This window comes from Amaranthus tricolor, chromosome 10 (genome assembly GCF_026212465.1).
Source record: "Amaranthus tricolor cultivar Red isolate AtriRed21 chromosome 10, ASM2621246v1, whole genome shotgun sequence".
Taxonomy (NCBI): domain Eukaryota; kingdom Viridiplantae; phylum Streptophyta; class Magnoliopsida; order Caryophyllales; family Amaranthaceae; genus Amaranthus; species Amaranthus tricolor.
In genome coordinates, this window is record NC_080056.1 from 13,659,726 (window position 1) to 13,683,645 (window position 23,920).

The window sequence follows — 23,920 nt, forward strand, 5'->3', positions numbered from 1 at the left end:
TGGGGTGTATGCAGTTGCACAATTTTAGTGTTATGCTCAAATGATGAGATAGGTGCTGTTAAAATGTGAGCATCTACACTCACCAAAACCATTTTCGAATCTGATCCTTGTGCTTCCACAAATTCCTCCACAACCAACATATTCTCATATGAACAATAAACTAAACAATGAATATGTAAGCAACAGTATGAAGCAGTGAGGCTTCATTAAGAAACGCGCTCTAGTACCAATTAATATTTCAAGGGTAATGTCAACATATGGCGTTCACACAAAAGCAATAAGATTGTAGCATCAAAGTGTTCCATCATGCTTTCCTAAGATATGGTTCTCATAACGAACCACACATATACGTGCCAGAATGTTGTAAACAAGGATGAGAGTCCTCAAACACAAGCTTAGAACAAGATATTTAGAGCAGATTCGATCTGAGAATTCAGAGGTTCTAATGAGGGAAAAATAGTTTATCACATATATCATTCACTCAGTTTAGTATATGGAAATTTTTTGCATTGACAACTGTCATATTTTAGTTCCACTTCCACGTTGTCTAGCAGGAAAAAATAACATCAAGAACATGAAACATAGTAAAATAGCATAAAAACCTTCAGATGTCCTCTTTCTTGGAAAACTTGATCATCTTGAAAACCATAAAATTGCAAGTATTAGAGTTATTACTTTCTAACATATTATTTAAGTTTTAAATTTCACTAATCGAAAATTAAAAATTAAAGTTACCAAATTACACGTGGTTAATGTTAGATAAACGATTATAATTTTATGTTCCTTGCTTTCGTTGCTTAGCACTTTAAAACATGACAAAGTAAACGGCAAAGAGGTACGACTACTGCACAAATTACTACTCTCTATGGAAAGCTCTACAACAAACGATCAACAACCAAACAACATAAAGTATTGAAGTTGTACAATATTTAAACAACATCACAAGCAAATTACATATTGTGATCCAAAAAGAACCAAATTTTATTAAGCCGATAGCAATAAGCATAAGAGTATAAGCCATAATAGGTCAACAATAATTACAAAAGAGTGTTATCACTATATATTTCACAGTACCCAACCTAATACAAAAAATAATTCTTACAAGATAACAAAATGTTGGATACATTTGGTTTTGCTATGCATTCTATTGCCATGGACATTTAAAATTTTCAGGAAACCATCAAATTTGCTGCTAAGGTTGATACGCATAATCTTCAAGAATATATCTTTGGTCGAAGATCATAGTCTCCGCAAGATGCTATACAAGTTCTTAACATTGTCCTTCGTGCTACTAAAACACCATAATAGACTAAATCATCGACCTCCCTTCCTCCTTCTAAACAAAGCAAGAAAATCAGGAGGAAGCTTAATAAGTTGAGTAGTGCACGGTGATACCATAGGAAGCCAATGCAATCTATGTTTCTTTGAGAGAGGAGGAAGTGCATCAGTGGAGGAAATCAGAGACTCAACGTCCGTAAGGGTAACACACTCGTTGGTCAAATGCTTTCATAGTAACCCCTCCAACATTCTAAACCTTCTCCAAGATTCCCTATACCCAGATTCACAGAAAAGAATGATCTTCCAATCACAGCATACCTACACAAGCGAAATCATCAACGTAGTCAACAAGACAATCAACAACACATAATTAAGCAAGTTAAGAGCATGGAATTATAGATGATTACTCTGCTGGCTTAGTATCACGAAGGACAATATCAAGAACTTGTATAACATCTTGCGAAAACTATGATCTCCGACCAAAAATATACTCTTGAAGATTATGCGTATCAACCTTAGCAGCAAATTTTATGGTTTCTTGAATATTTTGAATATCCATGGCAATAGAATGCATAGCAAAACGAAATTTATTCAAAAAACATAGTAGTTTGTTTCAGCCAATACTGGATTTATAACAATACTACTTTTCTTCTATAATTCATTGTCATTTTAAAGAATTCAAAAACAGTACATGGTCACGTATTCATCATCATATGTCCTACCTTTTGCCCCTTTTGTCATCTTATTACCATCATATGCTGGAATGTATTTCCCTAAATAAACCTTGTGAACCTTTACAAGTTTACTCAGTATTTCTCTGCTGAATTTCCAGCATGATTTTGATTTGATTAATTCAAAGCTCACTCAACGCTTTTGTGGAAATGCTTATTGTTATAAAATCTTTGACGCAACAATTGATGACCATTACAACATATATCCGACATAATTTTTAAACACATTTTGCCCCTTTAGTCCTCTTATTACCCTCATAAGCTGTAATGCATTTCCCCAAATATGCCTTGTGAACCTTTACTAGTTAGAAACATCATTAGTAAGTTCCAAAACTTGAAGCATATAAACATTAAGAATACGCAAATAATGTAGATTAGTTGGATAAACTTTCATCATCAACGCAAAATAAGACAAAAATATAAAAATATTATGCCGTACAAGTATGTAACATCAACAAATCCAGCACATAAAAAACACACAAAGACAAACAAAAGGCTAGCATCAAAAACACAATAGAACAAGACCAAATGAAACCCATAAAAACACATGCAATAACTGTAGCCAAAAGGATCAAAGCATGATCATTGGTAACAAAAAAGAACAAAGAAGACAAGATTACTAAATTTTATCTATTATACCACTATCAACTCAACCAAACAAAACCAAAACATAAAAAAAATAACGCATGCAAGAAATGCAAACAAAAGCATAATGGAAACATGATCAAACAAAAGCACAATGCAAAACATGATCAAGTTCTAGAGCATACAAGTGAACTGAAATTCACAATTAAGCAGCTGATCTGAAACAAATGAAGACCACTATGTTGTATCCATAATAAATACACATATCCCATTGTATAAACCTTGCCTATTGCTAAGGCAAGCAAGCATGAAAACGTCTGATATGGCTACTTTAGAGAGGAGAATGAGTGATTGTATTTAACATAACTGACAAGAATTAGAATCAACAAGAATTAAAATCAAAATTCAGATTTTGGCAATAATTGATTTAGTGCATTATATAAGCAACCTACATGCAAAAACACAATACAAAAGAGCACACTACAAGCACTCGACGACATATGTCCAAGCAAAAAACATTAACATACATAAAAAGCAACCTACATGCAGTCCACCACATGTGTGTAGCACCAAAGATGAAGTGCAAGGCACCCTACATGCAATCCACAACATGTGTAACCCCGAATGAAGATGACTAAGCAAAAACATGCAATCCACCACATGAGTGTAACACCAAAGATGAAGTGGAAGATGACTAAGCAAAAACACTATTTATTTTCAAAATGTGAATAGTAAAGAAGCCTTACACTCTTTTATTTATAATGGATAAAATGATGTGTATTTTTGGAAGAAGTAGCCTCTCATAAAGATACATTCATCTAGGACCATATACTTTATTTATCTTCTTTGGATACTTTTTATCAACAAAACAAAAAATAATATTACTAATAACCATCAAAATGTTAAAAATAAGACAAAGTGACTAGGAAAAAAGTAACTACACAATGCATTCTAAGCATAAGAATATTAGGCCCTATGTCTAGAATGGTCATGAGTTAAAAGGTTCTATTGAATGACTTTATATATACCCCAAATATTATGGTTTAAGTCCAATAATTTGAGATGTAATTGCCCTGCTTTTACTTCTGAGTCTAACTAAAAATAGAGGTCTAGATCCCAATTTAGTGTTTTCATATTCCAACCCGTAATCCAACTTATAATCAATTTTATGTATATTTAAAGTTATTTTATATTTATTTGAATTCATTTTACACATATACGCAACCTATATCAAACCTGAAAAATGTAAAATTAGTGAAGTATGAACTAGATTTTGACCCATATAAAATCCTAAGCCCATCAAACCCGGTGAGTTTGGGACCAAAATTTTCTAACTTGATGAATGGAAGCCTTGAATTGGGTTTGAATCCACACAAAATAAATAGATTTGGGTCTGATTAGATTCTATTTAGCTCTAACCCATAATAATACCTTCTGATGATTAAAAATAATAGTTATGTTTTTGATACATCATACATGTATATAACCTTATTTTCTTAATCTTTTTGTCATTTAATATTGTTTTAATTTTACAGGGACCGAATAAGTAGTATGTGGATGGTTGTGAAAAAAATGAAAATTAAGGAAGTGTTGAAAGGTAGGGAGAATATAAGGAGAAATATTAGTATAAGAGATAAATTTATATTTGTTTGATCTTTCTATTACTTCTTGTATCCATGCATTACAATACCATGTAGGTATTTATAGAGAAGGATGGGTGAAAGATTACAAATGTAGCACTATTCATGAATGACAATGCATTCATTTGTATTGTCTATCACAACACTCCCCCTTGAATGCATTACATATGTATGAAATTTTATTATGACATTCATAATCCTAAAACTGTCTCATTAAAAACCTTTATCAGGAAAAACCCTGTGGGAAAAAAAAACTGATCAAAGGAAAAAAGAGTACAGTGAGCATATTTCTCCCCCTGAAGTTAACATACGTCTCGAAAATGGCACATCCCAATCTTGCGTACCAAATACTCGAATTGCTTTGACGGTAGTGACTTTGTGAACAAATCTGCGGGGTTTTCACAGGATTGAATTTCTTGGACTTTCATCTTTTTATATCTCTGTAGATCATGTGCGAAGAATAATTTTGGTGACAAATGTTTTGTTCTGTCTCCCTTGATGTATCCTTCTCTGACTTGGTTGATACATGCATCATTATCTTCATACACTGTAGTTGGTGCCCTAGCTGTATCGTTTAAACCACAATCCTTTTGGAGTTGGCCGATCATGGATCTCAACCATACACACTCTCGGCTGGCTTCATATAAAGCTATCAGTTCTGCATGATTTGAGGATGTAGCCGTTAGAGTTTGTTTTGTTGATTTCCAAGATATTGCGGTTCCTGCATATGTAAATACATATCCAGTTTGTGACTTGGCCGTATGTGGATCAGATAGATACCCTGCATCAGCATACCCAGTGAGTATGGTATCATTTCCTGACCTGAAAAACAATCCAAGGTCTACAGTTCCCTTTAGGTATCGAAATAGATGTTTTATCCCATTCCAATGTCTCTCTGTTGGTGCATTGCTATACCTAGCTAATAAATTTACAGAAAATGCTATATCAGGTCTTGTATTATTTGCTAAGTACATTAAAGCACCAATGGCACTCAAGTATGGCACTTCCGGGCCTAAAATTTCTTCGTCTTCTTCTTGTGGACGGAATGGGTCATCTTTTATATTTAGTGATCGTATCACCATTGGAGAACTTAGTGGATGAGCCTTGTCCATGTAAAATCGTTTCAAAACTTTCTCAGTATAATTGCTCTGATGGACAAATATTCCACTTTTCAAATGTTCAATTTGTAGACCAAGACAAAATTTAGTTTTTCCCAAATCCTTCATCTCAAATTCTCTCATCAAATATTTAGCTGTTATCTCAATTTCTCTTGCGGTTCCAATCAAATTTAAGTCATCTACATACACAGCAATTATTACGAAACCTACTTGAGATCGTTTGATGAATACACATGGGCTAATTTGGTCGTTTTTAAATCCTGCTTTCATAAGATATTCACTTAAACGATTATACCACATTCGCCCAGATTGCTTTAACCCATACAATGATTTCTTTAATTTTATAGAAAACATTTCTCTGGGTACATTTTTTATTGGTAAGTTTAGCCCTTCAGGGACCTTCATATAGATGTCTGTGTCGAGTGACCCATATAAATATGCAGTTACGACATCCATCAATCTCATGTGTAGGGATTGAGAAACTGTTAAACTTACCAAAAATCTAAGTGTGGTTGCATCAACTACTGGGGAATAGGTTTCTTCATAATCAACTCCTGGCATTTGAGAAAAACCTTGAGCTACAAGTCTTGCCTTGTATCTGACAATTTCATTTTTCTCATTTCTTTTTCTTACAAATACCCATTTGAAGCCTACGGGTTTTATGCCGTTTGGAGTTTGTAAAATTTGCCCAAAAACTTCCCTTTTTTCTAATGATTTTAATTCTGCCTCAATTGCTTCTTTCCATCTTGGCCAATCAGATCTTTTTCTGCATTCATTTATCGATATTGGCTCAAGATCATTTTCAACATTTATTATTTCAATAGCTACGGAATAAGCAAAGGATTCATTTGGAATGATCCCTTTTCGGTTCCATTTTTTCTTGGAGAAAATATAATTCATTGAGATTTCATAATTTTCATCCTTTTCATTATCGGAAATGTCTTGATTTTCTCCTTTATTTTCTTCTTTATTTTCATTTTCATTTTGAATATTATTTTGTGCACCTTCTAGTTTTCTCAATTTTCTTGGTTTTAAATCTTTTGAACCAAGTGGCCTTCCACGCTTTCTTTGCACAACAATTTCATCACTTTTTACCTTTTCATCAGGAATTTCTATTCGAGCTGGAGCATTTGCTGCTGGTATATGGGAATTTGTAACTCTCTTAGTATCTGTGAATGCATCAGGTAATTGGTTAGCAACACTTTGAAGGTGAACAATTCGTTGTACTTCTTGTTCACATGATTTTGTTTTTGGGTCTAAATATTCTAAATGTGTTGCTTTCCAAATAAGTTCCATATTTCTTTTCTGTAAGTCCACATTCTCTCCCCCTAAGGATGGGAATATTGTCTCATTAAAGTGGCAATCAGCAAATCTAGCTTGAAATTGATCACCAGTTAATGGTTCAAGATATCGAATAATTGATGGAGATTCGAAACCGACATATATTCCCATTCTTCTTTGTGGACCCATTTTTGTACGTTGAGGGGGAGCAATGGGTACATATACAGCGCATCCAAAGATTTTCAAATGTGAAATATTTGGTTCATGACCAGCTACTAATTGCATTGGCGAATATTTGTGATAAGCTGTAGGTCTTAGCCTAATCAATGATGCTGCATGTAATATTGCATAACCCCAGGCCGATGATGGTAAGTTTGATTTCATTAGCAGTGGTCTTGCAATTAATTGCAATCTCTTAATTAAAGATTCAGCAAGACCATTTTGTGTGTGAACATGTGGCACAGGGTGTTCTACTTTAATTCCAATTGACATGCAATAATCATTAAAAGTTTGAGATGTGAATTCGCCGGCATTGTCCAATCTAATACCTTTTATTGTATAATCAGGAAAGTGGTTTTTTAATTTGATGATTTGTGCAAGTAGTTTTGCAAATGCATTGTTTCTACTTGATAGAAGGCTTACATGTGACCATCTTGTGGAAGCATCTATTAAGACCATGAAGTACCTAAAAGGTCCACATGGTGGATTAATTGGACCACATATATCTCCTTGAATTCTTTCAAGAAATATAGGAGATTCATTAACAATCTTATTTACTGATGGTCTAGTAATAAATTTGCCAAGAGAACAAGAGGTGCATAAGAGCTCATTCGACTGGGGAATCTTAATATTTCTTAGTGGGTGCCTGACTGAACTTTCTATTATTTTATACATCATCCCAGTGCCAGGATGACCTAAGCGGTCATGCTATAAAGTGAATAGCTCCTTATTGTCTAATCTTATCATATTTATTTCAATCGGGCGGATATGGGTGAGATACAACCCCGATGAATATGCTGGCATCCTTTCAAGGATAATTTTCGTTCCATTTCTTTCTACTGTAAGGCATAAGAATTCTTTTTCATTTATACTTTTGGTTTCCATATGGTAACCATTTTGCCTTATTGCCTTGAAACTGATAAGATTTCTTCGAGATTTACTCGAGTACAGTGCATCATTTATTTCTAATTTTGTCCCCATAGGGAGTATGATGCATGCCTTTCCAGTGCCTTCGATTAATTTTGCTGTTCCTGATATGGTATTAACATTTGCCTCAAGCAATGTTAGGTTTGAAAAATATTCTCGATTTTTCAATATCGTATGTGTTGCTCCACTGTCCAGGAGGCAATGAAATGTTGATCCACTTACTGACATTTCCTTTTCTAAGACAAAAGAAGAAGAGAGAGAAAAGAAAAAAAATTATATTATTAATATAAAGCTAGAATACTTAATACAAAAACATAAGTAAAGAGTTACAACTTATTAAATGAAAGACAAGTTAGATAAAAAGAAAATGCATCTAGTCATCTCAAAAGATGTAATTATCTTCTTCTTGGGGATCAAGTTTGTGGAGGTTCACATCCTCAGTAAAGAAATCGGAGACATCTAAGGTGGCTCCAGATGTACTTGCTTCATTTATAAAATTTGCTTCTGCCCCTTTTCCTTTGTTTTTCTGGGAAGCTTGATATAAATCTACTAAATGTTTGGCGGTACGACAAGTTCGCCCCCAATGTCCAGTCATGCCACATCTATTACATGTGCTTTTGTATTTCTGGACTTGTTTAAAATTATCATTTCGGGGGGAAAATATATTTCTTTCATAAACGTGGCTACGTCCACGGCCACGACTAAGTCCATGACCACGACCACGACCACGACTACGGCCATAGAAATTTCCTTGTTCGAAAGTATTTATGCCGCTCATTTCGTGATATTTTCCACGACCTTTGCCTCTTATAAAATACCTCCCACGACCTCGATGGCGCACATTCCTCTCAATCATATTTGTTTCATTAAAGGGCATAGTCCCAACCGGTCTCCTGTTGTGATTTTTCAATAATAGTTCATTATTTTGCTCCGCAACAAGAAGTGTTTTCAGCAGTTCATGATATTTCCGGAAATGCCTTTCACGATATTGTTGTTGTAACAAAATGCTATTTACGTGAAAGGTTGATAATGTCTTTTCTATCATTTCTTCATCTGTTATTATTTGTCCACAATAGACTAATTTTGATTTTATAAGATGAAGGGCTGAATTATAATCACTGATTGATTTGAAATCTTGAAACCTTAACTCTCGCCATTCATCTATGGCTTTTGGGAGAAGTACACTTTTATTATGGCCAAATCTTTCATTTAGGTCTTCCCAAAGTAATTTTGGGTCCTCATAATTGGTGTATTCATGTTTGAGACTGTCGGTTAAATGATGTCTCAAAATTGATGCAGCTTTTGCCTTATCTTCCTCAAATTTTATGGGATCTTTTTCAATACCCTTTCCTTTGTCGGTGGGATTAAGTTCAATTATTGTGCATAATAAACCTTTTCCTTTTAGGTATAATTTGACATCTGAAGCCCATTGTATAAAATTGTTTCCTGTTAAATCTAGGGCATTGAATTCTCTCTTTTTGAGATCAGCCATTATTTTCTATAATTGAGAAAATGACAAGGTTATTAATGATTTTGTGTATCATCAGAGATATTAAAGCATATTAGTCTTATCTCCCCCTGATTTAATATCTCAAACATAATAAGCGTAATATAATCATAAATAAAAAATAAAATAGATAATATTAATAGATGATAAAACAGAAAAAAAAATACATATTGCTAAACAAATGCAAGATTTATATTTTATTTTTGGATAATTAGGTAGAGCATTAACGCTACGAGTAATACAATTGAACCCATAATGATAAGGAATGCATCTAGTATTTTACTTAAATTGTCGGTGATTGGATTGATGTCGGTGTTTGAAGATGTATTGTTTGCCATGGACGGTTGAAGGAAGAAGAAGATGAAAGGAAAAAAAAATCTATTATGTTTGGGATAAGATGTGAGTGGTGTGTGTGAGTTTGTGACGGTAGAAGTCACTATTTATAGGGGGTAAAAAGGTAAAAATTTTATTTATTTATTTATTTATTTATTATTATTATTATTTTTTTTTTTTCAGAATCGAACCCTTGACGATTTACTTAAATTATAATTTTCGGACCACTATGGCATTCATCCCAAGGTGATATTTTTTACAATTAGAAAAGGATTTTATGTTGTGTAGAAAAAAATGTGGTCATATCTGCTAATAATCTGTGTTATGGGTAAATTAAGACAATTTATTATTATATTGTTAAACAAAATAGAATCAAATATTACTTAAATTATAATCGTTATTTATTATTATTTGAAGGTGAAATTAAATTTTATGAGTTTATTAAGTGATTATATAATTTATAGACTAAAATAACCAAATGCGTATGCACATAATATGATGATATGATCAGATAAATAGAGATAAAATCGTCCATAAAGGCGATAACAATGCTGAAATTAACCAGTCCATGAAGGCGGTCATTACAAAATAATATTAGCCAGTCCATAAAGGCGGCCATTACAAAATAATATTAGCCAGTCCATAAAGGCGGCTGCAAAAGTAAAAACGAACATAAAGATTAAATGACATTATTAAAATAAATAATTTTATGGGTCATTTAAATTTATCTTGCAACGTTTAGTACATGTTCCTCCCTCATTATCTTTGGTTCTTTTATTACTTGATGAGGGTTTATTTTCAGATGTTGTTGTTGGAGCATTATTAGTTGGTTGCGTTGATGGATTATTTGTTGGCCGTACCGGTGGAATATTAGTCGGTGGAACTGGTGGATTATTAGTTGGTCGTACATGTGAATTACGAGTTGGTGGTACATGTGGACTATTGGTATTATTGGGATTATTATGTCGGAGCTTATTTAAATCAGTCCTTGCTGGGTTTGTAGTGAAGGGTATGGAATTATGCTCAATTATAAAATATAAAAATGTGTTAGAAACACCTTGGATGATGATGTTGACACCATTTGATTGTTGGTCCATTTGTGGGTACCGATGAAAAAAAAAATGCTTAATTAGGTTTTTTTTAAAAAATATTACCTTCTTGATTATTAAGGGTAGAGCTGGTGCTGATAACGTGTTGAAAGGTAGGGAGAATATAAGGAGAAATATTAGTATAAGAGATAAATTTATATCTGTTTGATCTTTCTATTACTTGTTGTATCCATGCATTACAATACCATGTAGGTATTTATAGAGAAGGATGGGTGAAAGATTACAAATGTAGCACTATTCATGAATGACAATGCATTCATTTGTATTGTCTATGAAGAATATAGTATGAGAAATGAGTTGAATGAATAGTGAAGAAACAACAAGTACGAGAGAAAATGGCCGGGTGTCCTTGACTTTGTCTTCACTCAAATTAGGCCCCCACATCTTGTTTCCCCGTTACTGATTTGGGTACTTTGTATCTTCCCTTGCTTTCTTACTTCATCTTTCTCTATGACACACTGACACTCCCATCGAGACTGCCTGCAACGAACATTTTCCTCATTCATTACTTAGTTCATAGTACTACTCCTAATATTAGTTTTCCATTTTCTCTAATACATTAAAAAATATTAACATTATCTTCAACTTAATTTTAAAGGTTAATAATATCTGATCTAGGGTCGATCGTGTGCAAGAGCAAGAAGGATTTATGCTTAGGACCCACAAAAAAATTAGACTAAAATTGTTTATTGCATCAAAATTAATAAAAAGGTAAATGACACTACTAGTATCACGCACAAGGCAAGATCTGGGTGGGGAGTATTATTCGCAGACAACTCATACCTTTTCCCCTCAAGGAGAGAATAAATAGGATGCGCGCAGTCAAGAAACCTCCAATTAATACATGTGCCCAGTAAGGGTCGAACACCAAACCTTTTGCTAAATATGCAAATGCTCTATCCATTAGGCCACAATCGCCTTTGGTGCATTGAATTAATACCTTGTGTAATTAACTTGTACACTTAATCACCAATTCAAAGTACTATTAATGATAATTGTTATTTTGTTTATTTATTATTGAATTATCAATCCACGATTTTAAATAAAAAACAGATTACTTAAAGCTTAATTATTAAACTTAAATTAGTAATAATATGTTCTAATTATTATTGCGTTTACTTATTCTATGATTAATCCACTAAATTTAATTTTTTTTTTCAACTTGTTATCTTTTTGTTTGTAATGCATTACTTTTTTTTATTTGATCTATTTTATGTATGTTTGATTATAAGAAATTAAATTTGTAGGTGTTAATCACATGATAAGTAAAATTCTTTTATGGATTTTTCCATAGTCCTTTTGGAGTTTAGTGCACAACAAAAATATTTAATTCATCACTAGTGAATTTTTAAACGATCGTACATTCGTACTCAAAATGTTATATACTTTATATATTTTTTATTGGTTGTCTACTTAAGACCTATTAGGGTGTAACATTTTTTACGATATTATAAATTTTTCATTTATTATATATTTTATATATAATTAGGGATAATTTTTACCTTGAACCCTTAAAATCCCAGGGCTACTCTGATCTAGTCTAGTTTCAAATGTGGGAATAAACGATAATATTAGTCTAGAACCTTTTCTTCCCAAATTTTTTTTTATTATTTTATAAAAGTAAGTTTAACTTGATAAAAATGAGTATGTCAAACAAGACAAACAAATCATAAGTAAACAATTAAAATAAGTTCAATTCAACAAATATTAGACGAACATAATAGTGTTTGGTAAATTAGTTTTGGTTTATTTTTGGTAAATTAGTTTTAGTTTACTTATTGGTTATTGTGTTTTTTGGTTGTTTGAAAAGCACAAAAACAATATTTTGAAAGAGACTTTTAATTGAGCTAAAAAAATAGATTTTAAGCTATAAGTTTAAGTATCAAATGAATGTTGGCTGATTAGCAAGATTTTATGCCAGTTGATTACTCAATTTTTATAGATGTTTAGTAAGTATTATTTGTTATTGATTGTTGATTGTTTATTTGTTTTTAAAAAGTGGATTAAAAGCCGAAAATTGACTGGTGAAAAGTGGAGGTGTTCAAAATAGACCTGATTACCCGATATTTACCCGACTTTGAAATCGAACCCGACTCAACCCGACTTTAAAATGAATTAAAATGATATAAAAATCAATGTGGACACAAGAACCCATTCTAAACCGACCTGAAACACCTAACCCTAAATCGATCTGATGACCCGAATGAACACCTCTAATGAAAAGCTACACATACTAGCTTTTGGGGTTTTGATTAAAATTTTAGTTTTTCTTGGAAGCTTTTAACAAATACTTTTTCAGTTGTTGAAATATACATAATAATAATAATAATAATAATAATAATAATAATAATAATAATAATAATAATAATAATAAGGGAAAACTATCAATAATAAATCAATTTGTGCTTAATTCGCTGAAATAAACTCATGTATTGTTTATTTTTTAATAATACCACCTATCAAATATATCTGCTAAAAATAAACTCACATATTGTTTATAACCTTCTTCAACGCTTCTTTGTGATCAAGTAATCATGAACAAATAATAGTTAGGTTTATCTACAGTAATTATACCGAATAAGTGGATTTATTTAAAAATAATCAATAGTTTTGTTTATTTACTAAAAATAATCAATTATTGAATTTTTTTAAGCAAATTGAGTAAAAATTGATTTATTTTTTACAATATCCCCTAATAATACATACTTTATTATTATAAAATTAATGGTTCTATATATTAAATAATTTAATGTGACCTTCAATAAATCTCTCATCATCATTAAATGTCACCTTCTTGGTGACTTATAAGTAGGGATTGTCCAGCTAGATCCGGACCCATTTATTTTTAATGGATTCGAACCCTAAGGGTCCGACCTAGACCCACCGAAGGTCCTTAATGGATCCTTAATGGGTCTAAAAACGAGTCTCTTTGATTTGTCAAATTTGAGTTGTTTTCAAGTCATTTTATTTTTTGTATTTTCTTAAGGGACTTATTAATGTATTTTACAAATATTTAATACTCCCTCCAATTCAGCACTAACGTCTCATTTACTTTTTGGACACTATTCATCTCTTACTCTTGTTTGGACACAAATAGTTAAAACATAGTCATGTGTGATCTTGTTTGATTCGTCTCAATGCGATGATTATTCATATCAACTTTCCATAATTTTTAATAATATACAATCAGATATATTAAGGATTAACTAAGTAAATTGGATAGAGTATATAAAGTAAATGAAATATTAATGCTGAATCGGAGGGACTACTAATTTAACACTCATAACGTCATCCATACTTGGATTCTATTACAAACATTATATATGAATATTGGGATTATATGGCTATGTTGTATATAATGCAAAAATCCAACAAGAAAAGCCAAACATTGGGAGTCAATATATTCATTGGACAAGTAGGGCTGAACACGGTTTGGTCTAAACCGTAAACCAAACCGGATCAAACCGTAATTTAAATATTTGGTTTGGTCTACAGTTTAAATGGTCTGGTCCGGTTTTTTTTTTTAAAAAAAACGGTTTACGATTCGGTCGCGGTTTTAAAATTTTAAAACCAAACCGGACCGGAAAACCGTAATAGAATCAAATTTTAGGGGATTAGGGCTATGCAACTACTCAGTACTCATGATAATCGCTGCTCTATTTTTCTGCCATTTGCTTAGACAAGGAGGATGATTATGTGGTCAAATTTGATATGTATTAGGAACAAGTTCCTGGACTATCAACCAATCAACTTCACTTTGTCCTACACATCTCCACTTGCATTATTATCACCATTTTCCCTTCCCCTGCTCATTCCCTTTTCTTAGCTACCCTTTCTACTGACAGTACTATCAATCTCTTGAATCTTCGATAAGGTCCTTATGCATTTGAAAGAGAGTAGTTATCTGTTATTTTACAATAGTAGCTATATATCTGTCCTATCCCTTTTGGATGTAGCTCAATTAAAAAAAAAAAAAAAAAAAAAAAAAAAAAAAAAATCGTAGACCAGGCCAGACCAGACCGTTCTAGAACGGTCTGGTCTTTTAACTGGTCTGGTCTGGTCTGAAAAATTTTCAGACCGGAATTTCTGGTCTGGTCTGATTTTTCAGTCAAACCAGATCAGACCGGACCGTATGCAGCCCTATGAACAAGTGTCCTCGAACACAAAATATATTGACGCAACAAAATACAACATGAAAAGGGAAAAATATGAAGAAATAAACTAAATTAATGGAAATGTAGAATACTCATGAACAAAGGGCAGTGTACATTCATGATGCAGCTACCATAGACCCTCTGCTGCCCCGATTGCTATCCTTAGTCTTGTTATCCATTATTCGTGTTCGGGTCTGGATCGGAATTTAAAGGGTGGGTCTAGGATCCGTGTTTAGACGTCGAGTCTGAGTCCGGACCCGAATCCAAGAGTCTAGACCTGGACACAGATCCAAAAATTATTTTTTAGATTCAGATCCGACCCAAATTCGATGGGTCTTAAAAATAAGATCCAAACCTTTAAAAACGGACATGCCTACAGCAGGTTCAACAGGGTCATGAACCCATGACCATCCCTACTTACAAGCGTCATCAACTTTGTGGCCTAGGCAACCACCACTAACTTGTAGCATGTACAAGTTGCTCTCACTCCTTCCTCTCATGAGCACCATACTCCCTCTAATAACTTTCAAAGTCCTACTACTAGCTCTGTGGAACATCCCTTTAGCTTTCAATCTACCAAGTGAAACGAGTTTCCTCTCACGCTTAAGAACATATCTCACATCTTCTAGATTTCTCTTGACATCATCATGTATCTCAACAAACTTTTCAATACCTTCCATCTTCATCCTCTAGTCATCATTTGGCAAAGTAAAAATGCCTCCATCACACAAAATAAGCTTAAAAAATTTTTTCTTATCATAACAAATGTGAAATGAGCAACCAGAGTCGATCACTCGTTTCTTGCCATGAACCATTCCCCATTTACAAGAAGGGCCCAATCATAGTTATCATCTTGAATAAAGCCTAAGCTAGAGCGGTATATCGACTACTCACACCTTCTTTCCTACCATCATCCCTCAAGCTCCTTATCCTCTTGAGGTCTTCCTTCATCTTCTTACACATTATTTTTTGTACAATAATAACATTGTTAGTAAGATCATTTTTCCCTACAGAGTCATTGTTACTAAGATCACTTCTCCCTAAAGAGTTACCCCTTCCTTGTTAATCCTTCTTTTTGGTTCTTCCTCTATTAGAACCCTCCCAATACAAGCCCTCTCCACCACTCTTCATCTCTTCCCCCTTCACATCTCACCACTAATCTACCATTTCTCTCAACGCTGCCAATGCTTAATCAAGAGTAATAGACTCCCTACCTGTTTCCTACCTGTTTTGTGTTTCTCTTGTTTTTGTTGAATGGCTTTGGTTCATGAATCGATGTGAATGATAATGAACACGTTATAATACATGAAAAGGAACTTTTCTTAAGTAATGTGTAGTTTGATCAATCAAAGTATTGATTGAGTGGAACAAGTTGATGAATGGTTGTCTTCTTAGTTTATAAATAAGAGACATAAATACGAACTTTTGAGATAATCATTTTTTTGATTTTATTAACTTTCTCAAGATCATAAACACACAAATTTCTTGTGAATTTCCAATCAATCTTCACAAGAAATCATGTATTTTCTTAGTTCTCAATCATTCCTCTATGTGACTACTTTTGTACTACTTGTAATTGTAGTGTTTTTGAATTTATTTTCATTATAATTGTAATAGAAATAGCTCTTAGAACGACTTAAAGAAATATTTAGAATAATAAAATAGTTTATCTCAATAATATACTTTGTATATTTTATATTTTCAGTGTAAAATTCTAACAACCATTATATTGTAACAGTTGTTAGAAATCTTATTTGGTAATACTGAAAATGGTAAGATATAGGACAACTTTTAATGGTACTCTTTGTTTGCGATAATTAGGAGTATTCATGTAATTATCATGATTTTCGTTAACCCTGTATGGGAGCAATTATCTCTGTTATATTCTATCAGTAAATACTGTACTAAATACAAAGTAATTGCAAAGTGAATGCTCAACTAGCTAGCTTAAACTTGTTAAAGATGTCAGTATATATATTGCAAAAGTAATGACCTATATTTTACATGTTGCACAGTGATGAGTTTAATCTTGTTTAATCCAATGCATTATAAAAAAAGGTTTATATTGGGTGGAATAAATCAACCCCTTTCTAAAATTGGACGTAACTTCTTTTCAACTTAGCTTATTTGTAATTTAAGATGTTACCTTAATTCTTTGTTTGGAATTTAAGAGATTGCATCTTTGTTTTCTTGACCCGTATATTTATAAGTTGATCGAATTTAATTTACTATTATCTATTGTTATTTGTCAAGTTCAATAACATTGGATGTCATCTCAGTCTACTATATTATTCAATACACATATAATCTATACAAATATTTTTATCATATTCGTGATCTATTATTCAAAAAATAATTTTCAACACTGCTTGATTTAGCAAATTTAAGTGCACTAACACATATAATCAATGTGCAAACAACAATAATACTTCAAAAATGCCTACGAGTTAAAATAAAATCAATTTAGTTATAAGGGTGTGTTTGAATTGGGCCATTTCATTTGAATTGATGGAATTGGCCCAATTCCATTGTTTGGCTAATCTAAAAAATTGAAATTGGAATTGGCCCAATTCCAACACATTTCCAACCCAAGTAAAAAATATTTATTTTCAATTCCAACCCATAACTTCCCTAATTTCAATTCCTATTCATTATTTTTTTAAAAAAAATTATTTTCAAAACCCTGGCTAAATGACATTGGGCCTTTTGAAATCCCGTCTTCATTGATTACCTTGGGCCTTTGAAATCCCCTCTTCATTGATTCACTCTTGCTGGCTGCTGCTTCCTGCTTGCATCTTGCTTCATTGATTCATTTTGAAGTCCAAACGGTGAGACGTCATCTTCTTCAATCTTCTTCACCATTCACGTTGAGACGTCGACAAGAATCCAGATCACTGTCATTCTTCTTCTTCACCGTTATTAACTGGGTAAGTTTCTTTTAGTTCATCACCATTTTTCTTCTTCTCAAGATTTTTGGTACTTATTTAATTTTTTTTTGCCATTTTCGATTTTGTCACAATGATGTAGCCATTTTCACATTTTCGCCATTTTTACAGAGATTTAGCCATTTTTGTACTTTTTTAATTTAAGTTGGATTTTCTTCATTAGTAGATTTTCCAGATTTTCTCAAGTCTGTATGTTCTTCATTAGTTAGATTTTCCATTGGTTATTGTGATATAAGAGATATGAGATTTGATTTGTGGTGATTTTGCTGGAAAATGTACCTAATTGAGTAATTAGGTTAAAATCTTTGTATTCGGCCATCTATTACACCGATTTGTTAATAATCAATATGCAATGTTGGTAAGAATCTCTTCCTTTGATTTCCAGATAATTAATCATGTACTTTAGATTGGCTTTTCTTACTAATTTCAGAGAAAATGAATCTCTTCCTTTTGCCAATACTAGAGGATTTACTTCTTCGTTTTCTTAAGGTATTAGTTTTGTTAGATTGAGTTTTCATTTGATTTCTAGATAATTAATCATGTATTTTAGATGGAATTTAATTCTTTAGGGGTATACAATGTAACATTATATTGCTTCAATCCTATTAGAGTGGCTTCCAATACTATGAAGAAATTTTGGTTATTTACCTGTTTATGAAATCATGAGGTAAGATTAGGCTGGATCAAAAATTGATTCTAATGGAAGAGAGTGCAAAGTAATTGAAAGATGGACAATTTGCTGGATTATGATAGATTAAAGTTTTGTTGTTGTTGAATTGTTGTCTTACTATGAAGTATATGCTTGTTTTGCTACTTTCATAAATCACAACATTTTGGTGCGAAGTATGTATGCTATAGTCAAGGGCTTTGTTTACCCAATACCAAACTTATGTTAGCAATTCATCATAAGTGAAGACATAAAAATAGTGGAATGAAAATTGCTGCAAGATTGCTTTTGTTGTGTTGGGTTTTCAATACATTTATTCTGGAACAATATGGCATGCTCCATCAAGCTGAAAGAGAGCTTAATTTATGTAAGGGTATAAAAATAGTATACAGTGATGGAGTTCTTGAAGTATGAATAGTTGGTTCTTTTGACTGATTGTGGTACTTTTGTTCACCATATATGACATATTAACTTGATTGATGTACTCAATTAGTTATGTGTATTATCGTTGGTTGATTTTGCTTATATGTTTGTAGCTGTTGAATCTGATCCAGCTTGTGTTGTCTCTGGATATGTTGCGATGTTACGATGTTATTAATTAATTAAACATTGGTTATATTATGTCTCAGTATACCATGTCTCATGATCGACAAGTTTCCATTGTTAGAAACCGAACTAGAGATGACAATAGTGATAGCGATGAAGATGAAATGGAACTAATTGCAATAGTTAGTGGCTTTATTATGGTTGTAGTGGGAGCATGGTTTGATAGGTTTCAGCATAAAGAAGTTTATTGGAACGAACATGAACGTGCAATTAAAAGAGCATATTGGTTGGATTCCCTCATGAATGATAGGATTTGTAAAGAGCAGTTACGTATGGATCGGAGATGTTTTGATAAGTTATGCGAGATTTTAGTTACTAGAGGAGACCTAGTTACTACTAGGAATGTGACCATAATAGAAATTGTTGCTTTTTTTTTCTACATACTCTTGCCCATGATCTGAAGAATAGAACTATTGGTGCCGTGTTCACTCGTTCGGGAGAAACGGTAAGCCGTCAATTCCATACCGTGCTCAAAGCTGTGATGAAAATAGGCAAGTATTATATCAAGCAAGTAGATTTCAATGTGACTTATGATGGAGACAACAAGTGGAAGTGGTTTGAGGGGGCACTTGGGGTACTTGATGGGACACTTATTAAGATGACAGTTCCCGTCGAAGATCGACCTAGATATAGAGATAGGAAAGGAGATATTACTACCAATGTACTAGCTACATGTGATCCAAGTCTTCGGTTCAATTATGTTTTGCCTGGCTGGGAGGGATCGGCTTCTGATCCTCGCATTTTAGGGGACGCCCTCCGAAGACCCAATGGTCTCAAAGTTCCTAGGAGTAAGCAAAACCTCAAGTAGCTTGAAATTATAATTCTTTATAATTTTACTTTCGTATATAATTTTTTTTTAATGTCACAGATAAATATTTTCTTGTTGATTTGGGATATTCTAATGCACAAGGCTTCTTGGCTCCATATAAAGGTACACGTTACCATTTAAACTTGTGGAGAGGAAGTGCTCCTACAAACTACAAAGAATTGTTCAACTTGCGTCATTCATCCGCACGTAATACTATTGAAAGAGCCTTTGGGTTATTGAAAAAGAGGTGGGCTATATTGAGGAAAAGTAGCTTTTATGATAAGCAAACACAAGTAAGAATCATAAATGCATGCTTTGTTCTCCATAATTTTGTTAGAGAAGAAAATTTGGATGAGGAGAATTTGTTAAATGAGGTGGACGATGATTTATCAAATGTAGAAGCTTTTGATACAATGGAGGATGAAAGGGAGGATTTCATTTCAACGGAACAAGCCTCACCTCAATGGAACAACTTAAGAGATGAAATGTCACAAAAAATGTTCCGAGAATACCAAGCTCGAAGGGGGGCTACTTGATTGTGGTTATTTTTATTCTCTAGTAGTGTAGGTGTGTGAATGTGAATTTAGTACAATGTTTTGTATTCATATGCCAACACTTGTGATTGATTTTAGATAATGAAACCTTCTAAATGTGTTGTTTTGTTTTTGGTAGGTAATGAGCAATAAAAGAAGCTATGTGTCTTGGAATAAGCAGATGGATGACATTCTTACTCGAGTTTTGTTAGAACAAATCAACAACAAGGAAAAAGGAGATGGAGACTTTAAGCCTCAAGCTTACCAAGCTGTTGTTGATGAGTTAAAGAGAGAGCTAGGCATTGCACTTAATGTGGATCATGTGAGAAACCGAACTAAGTCTTGGAAGAAACACTATGGCTGCATCACGGACATCAAGACTTATACAAAATTCAAGTGGGATGACGAAAAAAAATGATCGTAATCACAATGGAAGATCTACCTCAATGGACAGAATATATTAAGGTATGTATGGCTGAGTTTATACTTGTATATTTCATTGACTAGTATAGATTAGTGAGTAATTCCTGTACCAATATTATTGTTTCCTAAATTGTGTTACTATTGCTTATTTGCTTCTTCGTTTGCTAAATTGGGATTGTGATCGAGTAGGTAAACAAAAATGCTGCCCCTTATCGCAACAAGTGCATAGAAAATTGGGAAGATATTTGCACTTTATTTGGTGCGGATAGAGCCGTCGGGGATGGTGCAGAACAACACGAGGAGGCAGCGGATGCCATGGAGGGGGAGGCGATCTGTGAACGAACAAGCTCTTCTAAGGATCCAACTAATTCAAGCTCTCGCAAGCGGAAAAAGGATAGTGTAGCTGATGCGGTAAATAGTTTTGCTGAGTCATTTAGAGAGTACGTGCAAAGCAAGATTAAAGACACTTCGAAACTCACTTGTCAAGAGATTCACGCTGTTGTTTCTCAAGTGCTTGGCATTTCTAGGATTCAGACTATGCGGGCAGTAAAGAAGTTTATGAATGGTAATCCCGACGAGTTTCTAATGTTGAAAGAACTACCGGAGGATGAGAAACTCGACTGGATACTCTTATGCCTTGACGAGTAGTTTGTACGTTACCCTTTTGATATTCTGTGTTAAGATAACTTTTAAAGTAACATTTTCGGATTATTGTAATATCATAATACATTCTATTTGCTAATATTTAATATTTTTAGTTGAATGTAATTACAAGGTTATCCAAACAATGCTATAGAATTTAAATTTGGGAATTCAATTCTAATATTTTCCAAACAACTATGTGGATTTGAAATATAGGAATTCAATTCTTTGATTTCCAAACGAGATTGAGGAATTGGAATTGAAATTTAAATCCATAATTTCAATTTCTTGAATTGAATTACAAAAATTCAAATGAAATTCATGTTTCCAAAAATTTCAATTTAAATCCATTAAACTTACAAATACGTCTATGAATTAGAAGTAGGATTTTTTAGTGTCTTCTAAAATCCTGAGGCAAGGAAAAATAAATTAAAATAACGGAATAAAATATTCTTTTTCTCTTTATAAATACCCATTCCTAAAAGCAAATCAAAATACCACCTCTCTTTATTCGATTATCTTCTCCATTCTCTCTCATCTCCTCAGTTCTTAACTTCTTACTGCCCAAATAATGAAGGCATTAACAATGCTCAAGTTCTGGAAATCATATTCTAACACATCAAAATTAGATACAGAAGCCGCCATTACTGACAATGATGACGAATCAGTAACTACCATCACTGATTCCACCATTTCCGACAACTTCACTGAAGAAACCGAAGAAACCGAAGACGATGAAGAATCCTTCTTCGAGTTAGAACTTACATCACCATTCTCTTACGACTTCAAATTCTGCCAGGATTCTCCTTGCTTTGAAAATTCATCAGAAAAGAAAGAACCTGAACTAAAACTGAAATCAAAACCTCAATCACCTACCTCTGTTATTCGCTCTGCTTCTCCGAAACTGCGAGTGTTTATGTTTAGTAGATTTAATAAGAAATCGAAATGTGTAGAGGAGGAGGTTTCTGACATTGAAAGCGTTTCGTCCAGTTATTCTCCAAAACGGAATAGTTCAAGTTTATTTAATGTGAAATTTCGAATTGAAGATGGATCAATTGTTCCGAAACTCGCTCGAAGTCGTAGCAATAGCTCAAGCGTTTCAGCTAGTCCAATCATAGAAAAACAAAACTCGGAGGATTATATGGAATCGTCGAAACGATTCTCAAAGGAAACGATTCAGAAATACTTGCATCGGATAAATCCAAAATCGTCCAAAAAGAATACAGACGGCGAAAAATTTATGTCTTCTCCGAGTAGCACATCATCGATATCGTTTCCGAAGAAAGACGAAAAGCAAACAAGTCGATTTAAGATGAAATGTAAACAACTAGGTAAAAGCAAATCAGCGTCAGCGATTATAGGAGTACCTTCTCCGACAACTTTCCCGGTTAGAAACGACCATCCTTGTGACGGAATCGAAGGCGCGATTTTACATTGCAAGCGTTCTCTCACTCCCTGTAACGGTGAGACTTAAACTCGGTAATAATTTCAAATTTTGTTTGGATTTCGAATCTTTAATTTTGTCCTTTAATGGCACTAATTTGAATTAGTGATGAAATTTTCAGGTCGTTCGTCATTATCGAGGTGTAGCAGTGATCCATCACATGAGAAATCAGTTCAAATGTCAGAAGAAATATGAAGAAAAACAAAAGGCTGATTAAATGATTAGTCCACTACCTCTGTAAACTCGTCTTTTTGGTTGTTTGTTCGTCAAAAGTAGCGGGAAAACGAAAATCTGCATTTCTCCCCAAAATATGGAGTAATGATTTAAAATTACGAAAGGCATATAGTAGTGACATTTCTCTGTTTCAAAGTGAGAAAAAGAGATATGAAAGTTTTTCTTCTTTGTGGGTTTGATAATTTGTTAGTTTGTTAGAAGTGATTCAGAAGAAATGATGACCAGTGAGGTAAGATCACTTGAGTCGTCTTGTAAAGTGTACTAGCATTGGGGTAACTGTTACTTAATGATGAAGGATTTTTATATTGTAGAGTATGCATAATTTTGTGTTTGGAAGTTGTTGACTTTTTTTATTGCATTTAGGAATGAACTGTGATAAATCAAGAATGATAATGATCATGAAATTAAGATGTCTGGCTGATGTGAAAATTAGTAAATTTTTATAGTTCAAGTCGATTTAATTTTTTTAAGTCATATAGATATAGATATAAAAGTATTAACTATGTCTCCTAAATTTTACTCACGCAACTCTTAAATCGATCTCATAGAACTTCGTCTTTTAACGGCTGAATGAATCTAAAAAGCTTTTTAAATTAAAAACAGGATTTAGTTTTAAAAAAGGGCCAAATAAACCTTAATAAACTAATCTATGTTCTATTCTTTTAGAAAAGCTAATTTATATTCAATCTGTTTTATAAATAAATTCACATATTATATGGTGTCAAATTCTGATATT

The 23,920-nt window shown here is 33.0% G+C and overlaps 3 protein-coding genes across 5 annotated transcripts; 2 read left to right on the forward strand and 1 right to left on the reverse strand.

Annotated features, from left to right (window-relative positions):
- Positions 1-8,124: 8,124 nt before the first annotated feature.
- On the reverse strand, positions 8,125-10,884 carry LOC130826315 (uncharacterized). Its single transcript, XM_057691935.1, has 2 exons — positions 10,774-10,884; positions 8,125-9,277 (listed from the first exon to the last, which is right to left on the reverse strand). Exon 2 carries the CDS (start codon positions 9,269-9,271, stop codon positions 8,162-8,164), a length of 1,110 nt encoding a protein of 369 aa, XP_057547918.1. The 5' UTR covers positions 9,272-9,277; positions 10,774-10,884; the 3' UTR covers positions 8,125-8,161.
- A 7,314-nt stretch (positions 10,885-18,198) lies between these two features.
- On the forward strand, positions 18,199-21,668 carry LOC130826313 (protein ALP1-like). 2 transcript variants are annotated; one of them, XR_009047054.1, is made up of 4 exons: positions 18,199-19,888; positions 19,969-20,475; positions 20,581-20,906; positions 21,054-21,668. XR_009047054.1 is itself a non-coding variant. In XM_057691934.1 (3 exons), exons 1-2 carry the CDS (start codon positions 19,582-19,584, stop codon positions 20,442-20,444), a joined length of 783 nt encoding a protein of 260 aa, XP_057547917.1. In that variant the 5' UTR covers positions 18,199-19,581; the 3' UTR covers positions 20,445-20,475; positions 20,581-20,909. The 2 variants fall into 2 exon arrangements, 1 of the variants encoding a protein (XP_057547917.1); XM_057691934.1 differs by lacking the exon at positions 21,054-21,668 and having other exon boundaries at positions 20,581-20,909.
- Positions 21,669-21,977: 309 nt separating this feature from the next.
- On the forward strand, positions 21,978-23,499 carry LOC130825782 (membrane-associated kinase regulator 5). Of its 2 annotated transcripts, none has more exons than XM_057691189.1 (2): positions 21,978-22,969; positions 23,072-23,499. In XM_057691189.1, exons 1-2 carry the CDS (start codon positions 22,078-22,080, stop codon positions 23,143-23,145), a joined length of 966 nt encoding a protein of 321 aa, XP_057547172.1. In that variant the 5' UTR covers positions 21,978-22,077; the 3' UTR covers positions 23,146-23,499. The 2 variants fall into 2 exon arrangements, with proteins under 2 accessions (XP_057547172.1, XP_057547173.1); XM_057691190.1 differs by having other exon boundaries at positions 22,018-22,985.
- Positions 23,500-23,920: the final 421 nt, after the last annotated feature.

Excerpts from the sequence above, each read along its gene's own strand:
- LOC130826315 (XM_057691935.1), bottom strand. The coding sequence starts at position 9,271 with ATGGCTGATCTCAAAAAGAGAGAATTCAATGCCCTAGATTTAACAGGA.
- LOC130826313 (XM_057691934.1), top strand. The coding sequence starts at position 19,582 with ATGAAAATAGGCAAGTATTATATCAAGCAAGTAGATTTCAATGTGACT. Across the intron at positions 19,889-19,968 it reads TGGTCTCAAAGTTCCTAGGA|ATAAATATTTTCTTGTTGAT; the intron begins GTAAGCAAAACC and ends TTAATGTCACAG.
- LOC130825782 (XM_057691189.1), top strand. The coding sequence starts at position 22,078 with ATGAAGGCATTAACAATGCTCAAGTTCTGGAAATCATATTCTAACACA. Across the intron at positions 22,970-23,071 it reads TTCTCTCACTCCCTGTAACG|GTCGTTCGTCATTATCGAGG; the intron begins GTGAGACTTAAA and ends TGAAATTTTCAG.